The 13,454-nt window shown below is 33.1% G+C and overlaps 1 protein-coding gene across 1 annotated transcript; it reads right to left on the minus strand.

Moving 5' to 3' along the window:
• Positions 1 to 2,466: 2,466 nt before the first annotated feature.
• On the minus strand, positions 2,467 to 7,512 carry LOC108683261 (larval cuticle protein 65Ag1). The gene is made up of 3 exons (XM_018172561.2): positions 7,433 to 7,512; positions 5,258 to 5,464; positions 2,467 to 3,131 (listed from the first exon to the last, which is right to left on the minus strand). The coding sequence occupies exons 1-3, from the start codon at positions 7,439 to 7,441 to the stop codon at positions 2,913 to 2,915; spliced, it is 435 nt and encodes a 144-aa protein (XP_018028050.1). The 5' UTR covers positions 7,442 to 7,512; the 3' UTR covers positions 2,467 to 2,912.
• Positions 7,513 to 13,454: the final 5,942 nt, after the last annotated feature.

Raw genomic sequence — 13,454 nt, forward strand, 5'->3', positions numbered from 1 at the left:
ACTTAATGACTTTGAATAAGAGAATATAAATCATCTTTGAGAATTGCAATGTGATGGAGAGTGGACACTCAATGTGCAAGACGTGAATGGATGATGGACAGCCAGAAAAAATAATAAATTCTAGTAAACTTAAATTATTTCCAATAGTTTCAACTAATTGGACATAGCCGATGGTCAAAGGTAATTTCTATAAGGATTTGAATAAAAAAGGATTAGTAAGGAAGTAAGATTGGTAGTACGGATTTGAATAAAGAACGACGTTTTTCTGCTCTGTAGATATTCAAATTAGAATTTGTGAGTATTTGGCAAGAAACATAAATTTTCAAAAAGAATCGACCCCTTTAAAATTGTGTTCGATTTGAAAGGCCAAGTGTGAGAATTGAAGGGGCGCACCTATAGAGCTGAAGTATTGTTGGCGGACTGGTCTGAGGGTGGAGTGAAAGGTGGATGTTTTGAATACCACTTGAAGACCAGCGACATTTGTTTCTGTTATTTGTAGTCTTTTCTCTGAAGATCGGGTAGTGTCACCAGACTTACTCTGGACCCTCTCAAATTATTGTTTAACCTTTTGATCTAGGCAATTGTTGGTTACCCTTTTGATCCTGGCTCAATGTAGGTCAACTTTGTATAAGGTGCGGCTACTTGAGATATCAGGAAATAACAGAGTTGGTATCTTTATATGAATAATAATCAAAGGAGCACTATGAAATGCTCTCATATAAAAAGTCAGGCTTTAAAGATTATTAAAGTTGAAACTTTTTTCACCGTTTTTTTGGGATTGAATTGAAATATGGACAAAAATTATAATGCAAAACTGTTATCTGTGGTTCAATTGAAAAATGGACATGAATTATAATGCAAAACTGGTGAAAAGTTTGACGTTTTTAAATAATTTTTTGTGAAATTTTCTTGATGAATAAATTTTTCGGGAAACAAAGGACATTTTCGTGAATTTTTATGTTTAGTGAAGCTTTAATGCGAAAAAGGAATCACTTCTGTAAATTTTACTTATTTTATTTCAATTTCATATATTATTTTATTATTTCACTTCACGTATTTCAAAGCTGAAATGACTACATTCGCACTAACTAAAACAACATCAGTGATACCTTTCCTATCAATAAACGTGATGAATAAACTTTAACTGCAGTAATTTGAAGAAGTATAATCAATAAAGCAAGTTATGTTGCATTCCCATCATCAAAAAATAGCGAATATCCCACTGATAACCCACGGTAATTCTCCGTATTAATTTTGATTATTTTCCGTATGATTTTGAAGCTATGGAATTTTATGCAATTTCAAGTTGTGGTTCTTGCATGTGCCTGTTATTACATTTTGTGTCCTTAATAACATAATAATGGTTAAATTCGTAATGATGGTTTCATAGGAGTTGAAAGAATCATACGAGTACTGAAATAATGTTCTATGTTTTAAAAAATTTTCCAGCTTCATGGTTATTTTCAAGGGCGTCATTTATGTTGGTGATCTTTGTAGACGAAAAAGGTTCAATTTATCAGTTTTAAGATTACTTTTAAACTTGTGCTTGACGCTCATCTCTACAAGAATAATGAATGATATTTGATTTATTTTAATTTGTAAATATCCAATTACTTGATAAAATGAAAATTCTGAATATTATTCTTTTAAATTCGCAGCGTAATCAGCAACCACTAATGTTGCGAAAATAAATAGACGAAAGCTAAGCCGGCGATATTATTCTTTATTTACCAGTCTTGATATCATATAATCAGTTTCATCGATTAACATCTTTACGGATTTGTTAAGTTACTCATATCATGTTGATAAAATTTATGCTGTTATTATAAGCCTTGCATGTTGATATAATATTTTTCATGCGTTGTTTTTGATGCTATTTTTTATTAATCATCTAATGTTTCAATGAAATTAAACAATTTCATGCAGTGATGCCATTCCCGGAGAAATATTGCAATTTCCCTATGCGTTTAAGAATGCTGTGACATTATCTATAAATTATTAGTATAAGGTTATAGGCTCTAATGAGATGTGATTTGGATTTCTTTACTAATTCAACTCGTTTCCTAAAATGAAACTTTCCCTTTCTAGTTTACAAAATTCAAAATTTATTTATTAAGTTAGACTGAGTTTGGCGTTTCAATCTGAATACTTTATTTTTTACATACAGTGGTGCTATTCGGCAGCCAATAAAAATTATAAGATTTTTCCAGAAATAATTTGTACAAAAAGTTGTTATTTTCGGCATATGAATATGCGACTTCAGTATTTGGAAATGAATAAGATGCGATTAAAGAAAAGAAAAAAAAGATTATTCAATAAAGAAAATGTGTTTCAGCTTAAATTTGATAGGCCAGTTATTTAATATAATAAACTTCATATTCAAATGCAGAAAACCCCTAATAAAGGCCTTATTTTATTAAGGATGCAAATTTTTTAAATTAGAGGATGGGTAATGAAAAACCAACACAAGTTTGTTCTGTCTGTTGAAAATAAATAAAAATAAATATTTAGGAAACAAGAGATAAGTCATGCATCCGAAATTACAATCAAGGGAGTTTTTTTTATCCATGTTTTGACTGCTTTAATTCAGCCCCAGTCACGAAATTATTATTACTATCGAATTATTTTGTCCCATTCAGAATTTTGCCTGTTCCGTATAACGGAACTCAAAATCCTTGCAATGCATCAAATCCTGTTCGAATCCTCGACTGTATTCAAATAATTTCCTTTATTTCTTGTTTTCGTTCGCGTCCTCTGAATTCGAATCTTTCGATTTGTTCATGTAGCCGTTCAAGTCTTCCGCATACGAATCTCTTATTTTATTCATCATTTATCCGTTCGTATCCTCCGTATTAAAATTTTTCGATTTATTCGTGTAGCCATTCGCGTCTTCTGTATTCGTATGGATTAATTTATTCGTATCCGACGTAGTCGCCCTTGGACTGTTCGAGGGATCGGTTGGCGTCCTCCTCGGCAGCCTTAGCGATCTGGTCGAGGACGAACTGAGGGATCTCGAAGGGGAAGGCCGGGGCCACAGGCAGGGCAGCGGACTCTGGCTGGTAACCGGCCGCGTTAGCGACGAATTTCAGTTCGAAGGGAGTTCCGTCAGGGTGAGTGAAGCTTACGGTTCCCTGAGGGGAAAAGAGGGAAAAGTTGAAGCCTTTTCCGGGGAAAATAATTATGGGCTGGGAAAATAATAATTAAAAATTAAGCTCATAATATATAAAATTGTAAGATGATGATAGTGTATCCATCAGGGTGGGTTAAGCTTACGGTTCCCTGAGGGGAAAAGAGGGGAAAAGTTGAAGCTATTGTCATGGAAAATAATAACTAAAAAAATAATAATTAAGCCCACAATATATAGATTGTAAGAAGATGATAGTGTTTCCATCAGGGTGGGTGAAGCTAACGGTTCCCTGAGGGTGAAAGAGGTGAAAAGTTGAAGCTTTTATCGGAAAAAATAATTAAGGGTGGGGAAAATAGTAATTAAGCTCACAATATATAAGGATGATGATAGTATTTCTATCGGGGTGGGTGAAGATAACGGTTCCCTAAGGTGAAAAGAGGGGAAAGTTGATTTTTTTATCTCAGAAAAAAAACTATGGGTGGGGAAAATAATAATTAAAAAGAAAATAATTAAGCTCACAATATATAAGATTGTTAGATGATTATGTATGTTGTATTTACATCAGTGTGAGTGAAGCTGACGTTTCCCTGAGGGTGAAAGAGGTGAAAAGTTGAAGATTTTTTTCGTATATACAACAGAAGAAGTTGTTAAGCCTATTGTATATGGCCAAAAAAAATGTGTAGACTATTGAAATAGTTGTCATTATTTCATTTTGAAATTTCTAAGAACAGTAAGTAATGGTATTAATGAAAGGTCAAATATGAGCGTAAAAATAATAGTTTTAAATAAAATAGGCCTAATAATCATGTTGCTCGACTGTTAAAACTCATTGCCATGTTTCTTAAGAAATATAATAAACAAGGGAGAATTACTGCACCGGAACAACTATATTTCCTATATGAACCATTCCTTATATAAACCATTCCTTATACAAACTATATCCTATATACACTATTCCCTATAAAAACCATTCTTTTTATTATTAATAACAACTTGTTGATTTGCTTGCTTCAAATTTAAATCTTTTCTCCTTTCTTTATCAAATTATTGTCTTAATTACAGATCAAATAATTTTGAACTGTGGTTGCATGAATAAAAAGTAATCAAAATTCTGCATTGTGAAGCATAATAATTTAGTAGATGCTAACACATGGAGGATGAAAATAAAATTTTGAGGAATATATCTAATTGCATAGAGACTGTGAATATACAAACTTATTATTACTATTATCATAATGTTTTAAGAGAACCCGAGTCCGTGTGTACAAACTACTTAATAGCGATTGCTGGGAAACTAGACAGTAAAATACGAGGATAATTGCCACGATGTTTGAAATATATCCTAAAATCCAATTAGCTATTGCGGTATATAGTGTTTAATCAGCGTAATATACCGGATGTATATTGATATTTGCATTTATTTTCTTACTAAATTGTTTTCGCACTTATTGGCAGTATATGTGTTGTTAACGCTATTATATACGGGCTGTATAATTTTAAATTCGAGCACCTGAATGCATCTTGAAATTTTACAATGATTTCCATTTTGCATAGTATTTAGTAAATTTATTATATTTACTATTTTGAACTCGAATCACATATGAACTAACGAATTCTAGCTCTACGTGTCTGCAATATACATATAAGCATACAAACTAAGCATAAGCTTACCGCTCAGGAAAGGCCACGCACATAGAGATACGTGCGCGAATAAAGCAAGATTAAAAAACATTTGATTACATAACTGACCAGTTCCAATATTTTAGTATATCCGGAGCAGAGAAATTTTCTTCAAGAAACACTATCAATAATTTTTACTGATAGTTTCTCTTTAAGGCAATTTCTCTGCTCCGTATATACGAAAATATTGGAACTGGTTAGTTGTGTAACCAAATATTTTTTTAATGTCGCTTTATTCACGCACGTTTTTATGTGTGTGGCATTACATATGACTTGATATCAACGTTGCCGCCGGAGCCGCAGTTCAAGACAGCGGATATAATTTACCTGGGACTCGACGGCTCCGTTGTCAGCTGAGCCGTAGCCGGACTCGGAGCGCACGATGCCGGCGCCACTTTACCTGGGACTCGACGGCTCCGTTGTCAGCTGAGCCGTAGCGCACCACTTTACCTGGGACTCGACGGCTCCGTTGTCAGCTGAGCCGTAGCCGGACTCGGAGCGCACGATACCGTCCCCGGTCTCGACATCGAAGCTGTACTCGCCGCCGGCGCTCGGCGCCACGACGTCGCTGCGGAGGATTGGCACGACGTCGTCGCTGGAGCGCACGACGCGTCCGGGGAGGGCCGAAGCCACGGCGAACAGGGCGATGAAGATTGCCTGAAAATTTATATAATTTAAATTTGATAAACTAATTAATTTATTAAAGTAAATTGATTAATAGATTATATTAATTGAATAAATAAATTAATTTAATTAATTAAATTCAGAGAAGTTGTAATAGCGGAGGATAGATAAGGTCGAAATTAAAATAAGTGTTTGAATTTTTTATTATATTTATTCCGAGATGGAATATTGGAGGATAGATAAGGTCAAAATTAAAATGGGTGTTTGAATTTATAATTATATTTATCAAAATTAAAATGGGTGTTTGAAATTTCAAATATATTTATTGCGAGATGTAATATCGGATGATGGTTAAGGCCAAAATTAAAATAGGTGTTTGAATTTTTAATTATATTTATTCCGAGATGTAATATCGGAGGATAGATGAAGCCAAAATTAAAATGGGTGTTTGAAATCACAATGTACAAATGCAAAGACATACGTAGATTTATAAAAAGACAAAACATCTATAAAATAAATTTGGAGACACTGTCTAGAAGCATGCAGACTTCTTTCAATTAATAAAGAAGATTCCAGATTATTCAAGAATTGTAGAAAGAGCTAAAAATCAATTCAAAGTTGAACCTACAAACCACATTTAACGATCACGATATTGATTACGCACACGATGAACAATATTTTTTTCATGTACATATAATTGTTTCGTAAGTTAATTCGGAAGTTTCAAGTTTATCACAAAGATTGATCAGCGTAGCAAATAAATTGATCAACGTAGCAAATGATCGTTTGATCGAATAATCAATCCCTGAATGCGCCAATCGTCGCGTGGTATCAATGCCATGGCGCATAGCTGATCGGAGATCGAAAGTCTCTCTCTTCAAACTTGTCCTACTAATTAAATCGGTCACTGAATCAATTATATATTAAATTATTTTATATATTAAATCGGAGTAAAAACGTGTAACAATTTTTCTAAATGGCAGAATCCAGGAATAAATGAGAATTTAAAATAATTTTGTTAAAGCAGCGTCTTTGTAAGAAAGGTGGGGGATTTAAAAAATGAAAATAGGTTTATAACATACATTTGAGACACTATAAATTATAACTAAGATTATTGGGACATGAAAAATATACATATATTTTGACACAGTTTTTTCAACCCCCAGCGAAAAAACATATAAAACGAAATACGTTTTGCATGTATGCCTATTCTTATACAAGCAATTATTTAATGATGATGGACCTTTCGGTAATAATTATTTATATTTTGATTCAGACGCATATATAAAGAGCCGAAGCCTTACTTCATTATATATTTCATTAAATCCTTGAAAATACCATATTATTTAGGATACTTTCTTGAAGGCCTTATGGAAATGAAAAACCTCACTGAGGCCTATTATACAACACACTTTCTTTGAGTTGTGTTTAATAAATTCCAAGTACAAAAAGAGAGTCTGTTTTTTGCATCCTCTCACTTTAAATATAGGTTTAATAGTTCCTTAGAAGATAATAAGATCCAATTTGGACCATTTAACCTACATTCCGTCAATAATAAAGCGTTTTGCAGTTTTTTAGAAGACAAAAAGATGAAATATTGAACCCTTTTGCTACAAATTATCTTTAAAATAACGTGTTATGATTAACTAGAAAACAAAAAGCCAAAAGTTTGAATCTTTTACCACCTATTTTTTAAAATTCCGACTAACAATTTCCTGAAATAAAAAAAACGAAAGCAAGGACTTTTTTTACCCCCAATTCTCTTAAAAAAACGTGTTGCATTTCCCCAGGAAACAAAACAATGAAAGTAAAAGCCCTTTCACTCACAATTCTTATCAAAATAAAAAAAAAACGTTCCAGTTTCCCAGAAAATAAAGAAATAAGAATATTAAAAATCCTTTTACCACCTACTCTCCTCAAAATTAAAATCAATAATTCTAAAAAAATAGAATAGTGATAGAAAGGCTCTCTCAACTGTGCAGTCGGGGCAGCGACACTTACGTATTTCATGGCTGCTTGCTTGTGAGGCACTGAGTGCCGAGGGTCACTGAGCGCCCTCTTATATAGGCGGCCTGTGACCTCGTGACGTCACGGGTCCTAGGAGAGCGCCTAGCCACATGCGCCTTGAGTGTAGCCTATTGTGCCTTGCCTGTCTTGCAGGTGTCTTTAATTCTTCCTTGACTGCCTTTTCTGGTGCCCTTAATGAAGCACTTTACTGTGCCAAGGTTGTCTTGTCTGGCTACCTAGCCAGGCTTACTAGCCGGTTAATTTCTGGCTTCTACTTAACCCTGGTTACATGACATTTGCTTGGTGCTACCCGACCTCTCTTAGTCATCTTTAGCTATGGTTTGGTGCACAAAATTTTATCTTCGTAACTTTGTGGCAGACTTGTTCTATCTCCACACGCAACGTTATATTTTATTCCATTTTTACTTCAAGCAATATACAACTATATGTCTGAATATACATATTTTTAAACCGTTACCCTCGTTTTACCTTCAATTCCACCCCTCATTTAACCCCTCATTGCATGGTCCTTAGTAACGCAGTCTTTACTTTTTTTTATCATTTATACCCACATTTCCAGTTATATTATTATCAGCTGCGTATTTTTATCTAAAGCGAGAACGAAACTTGAAGTTTAATCCATGGGTCAAGGACAAAGAAATTTCTCCTGTTTATATACATTTGGTATCTATGTTCGAATCTTACATATAGCGAATAATGAAAACATTATTCTTAATGTCTAAAATTATATTGAAAATTAATTTTTTATAAATTAATTGTATTTCGCTTAATTTATTTATATTATAAACAGTCTTAATATTCAATAAATGAACTGTTGGGATTATAATGCGGCGGTAAATAGGCGGTTAATAGAAAATTTTAAATTTCCGTCACAATTATTTTATAGAATATCATGAACTTTGAATAAAGTTAATATTTTATTTCAATTGCCGAAATAGAATATTTATTAATGGGATTCCAGACTTGGCAAGAACATTATATTAAGTATGTTTATTTTAATAAAGCGGTACTGTATTCGATGGATATATCAAGCATGAAGTTATGAAATTAACGAAGGTGATAGCAAGTAAAACTTGGGCTTATTAATTCATTATTAAAAAGAAATATTTATATTTTTGATTGATGCAGGAAGTTTTCACATGCCTGTCACTAACAAGCCTACCACAAACAAGCCTCACACAAACAAGCCTGCCACAAACAAATTACAAGTAACAAACAATATTGTCACAGCAACTCTTAATTTCTAGAAAGGGCTACTTAATTGGTAAGTAAGTTTTCCATTGCGTTTTTACCACTACCAGATTATTTACAGCACTTTAATTATTAATAGCACTTATCTAAAATTATTCTATAAATGAATAAATTATTTATATCACTTTAAATGCGAAAATTTATTGAGTCCTTGGGCTCTCTTGGACGTCTCATGGTACGCACGATACTTGACTTATGTATACTCAATATGCAGCGAATAATACTTTAAAGCGCTTTTTCAAATCATAACCTGTGATCAATGGTTATATATCCGAGGGATTAACTAGCAATAGTTGACAATACTGATCGCTGGAATCGCTAAATTTAACGTCTCAAGATTCAATTGTTTTTGTATCCATTAATTGACACAGCATCGGCTTGTGTACGTGCGCTTTACTCGCCTGTATAATTGTATTCTAAAGGCATGCATTTACATTGCAGAATATACGAAATAAAGTCGGCAAGTGCAAAAAAATTAGACCTTGTCCTCGATCTCAGAGGATGTCTCTGCAAACACGTGCGATAAACTTGTCAGGGGAGATAGGTAAGGGTAAGTTCAGACGTGGTGGAGATATGTAAGGGTAATTCAAGACATGGTGCATATTCTTAAAGGGTAACTTAATTGAGACGGATAAGGGTAACGGTATCTTGTGCGGATAACGTTAAAGGGTACCTCAAAAATTTGTAGATTTAGTTGAAGTGAAAACAGACGTGCTAGACACAATGAGAAGCATCTCCAGACATGATGGAGATAGATAGGGTCAATTTCAGACGCTGTGCAGAGATGAAATTCTTGGAGACTGAAACGTGTGATGGATATGGCACCTGTGGACTGTAACGGCGCGCTTGTAATGATAAATATGGACTTCAACGATGCCTGGGGACTGTAAAGTATCCCGGTGACTGAGGACGGATAAAAGCGACGATCCTAAAGCATAACTTACACGCTTGACTGCATGAGGTCACAGCAAGCACGACCGACATGTTCTGTACATTCAATCCCAAAGGTCACCGCAACCAATCTTTAGAAGTAATATCTCCCCAGTGAAAATTTACAGACGCGGCAGCTTCTGATTTCGATTACCAGAAGCTGGGGCAATTACCAAAATATTGTGGTTCATTAGGTTTTAATACCAGCTCCTTTGACTTTGCTGTGATTTTATTTATAGCAATAACCTTAGCCGGATTTATAATGATTCTGAGTAACCTACTTTCCATTAACTGAAACAACCTGTCAGTTTTAATACCTACTACAACATTAGTGTGGTCTTTAAATTTTGTTAGGGTCCGCGCTTTCAGCGGCCGCTCACTGACCGACGATAACTCTTATTATAACATTGATTGGTTAAGTTAAAATTATTAAAAAAACTTATGTATATTTTTGAGTTATATTATAGATATGATAATTAGATAAATTCTAGAGAATATATGACACATTTTAATGCAGGATGTTGGACCTGATGTGAAAGTAGCCCTTTGACTTAGAATTTAATAAATAGTAGATAAACATAAAAATAAAAATGAATACACGTATAAAGGAGAGCTGTTTGGAGTGTTAAAAGTGTTGAAACACTTTTTAATACTTTTCCAATAGAGAGTGTTGAAGCCAAATTAAGTTTTTAGTGGTTCTAAAACCCGTTGAAATGAGATACAGCATATTTTATGAGTATAAACTGGGTTTAATCTAGACAAGTTTATTTAATCAATGTAAAGAAGATTTAGTGCAGATAAAGTTTATTTTATGTTTATAAAAAAGTCCGAACTAGAGAAAGCTTATTTAATTAATACAAAGAAAATTCAAACTAGACAAATTTTATTTATTGATATAAAGAATTATCGAACTAGACGAAGTTTATTCATTTAATGTAAAGAAAGAATTTAGTATATAAATTCAAACAAGATGAGCTTTATTAGAAGCAAAACAAATTTCGAACTAGACGAAGTTTAAACATTTAATATAAAGAAAGTTCAAACTAGATGAAGTTTATTTCTATAATGTAAAGAAAGTTTAAACCAGACAAAATTTTTTATTACTATTAAGAATTATCACACTAGACAAACTTTAAACATTTAATATAAAGGAACTTCAAACTAAATTTTAAAAGCTTTTTTAGCTTTTTTTAGCTTTTTTAGAAACAAAGCTATATTTCAGGGTAAATAAAGGTTATAAGTTTAAAACCCCCATACCTGTAGCCACTAAAGAGCTGTTGGAATTTTACAGCCAGACCTCCTGGCTCTGAGCAAAACCATACAGGGCTACGGTGGCCATAACCTACGATTTTAAGCACTTCGCTGCATATAATTAGTTAGATTAGTTCCTGCAATTAGCTAGATTATAGCTAATAATTAGCGTGGAGAACTCGTCGCTGCATTAGCATTTAAGAATGCACCATGTGCCTATTACCACACTTCCTATATACCAATAGACTACCAAGCCTGATTGATTTTATGGTTAAACATTTATTTAGAATAGACTATCATGCCTGATTGATTTTATGGTAAAACATTTATTTATAATAGACTACAATGCATGCGTATAAAATATAATAAGTTTACACATTGTATTGAATAGACTACATAATATGTTTGCATATTGCATTGAATAAACTACATAACATGTTTAAATATTGTATTGAATAGACTACAAGGCCTGCGTATAAAATATAATATGCTTACATATTATATTTTATTCTAGATTTTTAGATGCGTACATATTTATTCCAGTAGAAATCCATAGGTATGACGAATTGTATGCAATGCATAACTACACTAAACATTTTTATATATTCTGGACAAATTCGTTAGCTTCGGGATGGAAAATTTTCCATTAGTTCGAAACTGCTGTGCAAAATATCTGTCCCATATTTTAGCACATCTAATTAATTTTTCTTTCTCAGAATGTATAAGTTTATAGCCCTCTTTGCCTTATAATTATTTTAAAAAATATACGTTTATGAACAGAGCCTGGATGTGTGAGAGGTGAGCGATAACATCATTACAACGTATTTCAGTAAATTAAATATATAATAGGTGGCCTAATTCCTTCAGCATTTTAATTGATTGAAATTTAAAATGCTACAAATTTCAAAGAGTACCATAGTGATTTTACATAAGCAAGGAAAAATTAAGGATTACTTATAAATACTTAAAAAAATAAATATCTAAAAATCAATATAATTTATTAATGTTTTCAATGAAAATTGGGTAAGGGGAGTTTTCCTTCGTCAAGGCGACCTGAATAAAGGACTATAAAGGGCAACAAGGAAGGACTGTGACTTGAGGCAAGGACAACACTTCTTCCTCCGGCCTCAATTCCAGGAAGTATTAAGCTCGATTAAAGGATTCTAAGGACCTGACCCTTAGGAAGAGCTTCTTTGAAAGGGCGTGAGTGAACTCGCCATTTCAGGCGAAACTCCGGAAATGTGGCTAAGGAATGCAAGTCCAAGCGATTTAAAAAAAGGTATACGTAAAACCTGGCATGCAATTGAAATCGTTTTGAAATGAAATTTAAAAAGGCGCTGCAAAAATTTTAAATTACGCCGAAAAACGACTGAAATTGCGCTGAAAAACAACTACAATTGTGCTAAAAAAACAACTGAAACTGTGTTAAAAAACGCCTGAAAGCAAGCCGAAGTTGAAATTCAATTCGCGCTGAAATCCAACAAAAATTATGTTGTAATTCAACTGATATCGTGTTTAAAAAAACATTGAAACAATGCTGAAAAATAACCGAAATTGTGATGAACTAAAAATTAAATCACGCTGTAATATAATTGAAATCATGACGAAGAACTGCTGAAAACGTATTAAAAAACAATAGCATGCGAGCGGAAATGGAACTGAAATTGGGATGAAATGAAATCTAATTTCACAACATAAGATGTGGCAGCTGATAAAACTTTATAATGCAATTATATATAGAAGCTAAATACAGAGAAAGTGCCATTGATGTAAAAAAAAAAGAAATCAAGAAGACCGACTGCAATAAGTGGGTTCGATGAGAGAGTTGGCAGGACTCAAACAACAAGCACCTATTATTTTTAGTTTAATCACCATAATAAATTTTTACGGAGAAAACGAAGCAATAAAACCGTTTATGGAAATGTCTGTACCATCATCGATTAATTTATTTGCTTAATACAGACGTATTTACCACAAGGCACGTGAATCCTGAAACAAATGTCTCATTTTAAACCGAAAAAAAAATCAAAATTTAAATATACAAAAAAAACAAAATTTAAATTTTATTCAAACAAAAAAATTACAAAATTTAATAAAGAATGTTTTCGGAAAATTTAAAAATCGCAAGAAATAATTTTAAGAACCAAAATATGCGGTATTTGAAATTCACGAAATGGCAAACAATTCGACGAGATTGCAGCATCGCTGTGAGCATGACGCAGCATTAGGATCATTTTTGCCGCTTGCATTTCTTCCTTCTGACCTGCCCGATGGTGGTGACATTTTCTGGAAAATGTTGAATGTCATGTGTTTTTTTCTGTTTAACTTATGCCTCTGTTTTTACCAGCGGAATTTAAGGTGCATTAGCCATAGTGAATTCGACATGGAAGTCATTGAGCATTAATGCTGGGCTCAATTTTATTTTAATTTTGCATAGGCACTTGCAGGTAGTAATACTGGTTTTTATTTGGAAATTTAATGTGAAAACTTCAGTGTATCAATTCTTACTGGTTTGAAAGCCATTGCGCATTAATGCTGGACAAAATTTTAAATCAAATTTTGC

Source organism: Hyalella azteca, unplaced genomic scaffold, assembly GCF_000764305.2.
Source record: "Hyalella azteca isolate HAZT.00-mixed unplaced genomic scaffold, Hazt_2.0.2 contig11821, whole genome shotgun sequence".
Classification (NCBI taxonomy): domain Eukaryota; kingdom Metazoa; phylum Arthropoda; class Malacostraca; order Amphipoda; family Hyalellidae; genus Hyalella; species Hyalella azteca.

Coding starts and splice junctions, on each gene's coding strand:
- LOC108683261 (XM_018172561.2), bottom strand. Junction 3,132..5,257: donor ACGGAGCCGTCGAGTCCCAG/GTAAAGTGGTGC, acceptor TTTTCCCCTCAG/GGAACCGTAAGCTTCACTCA.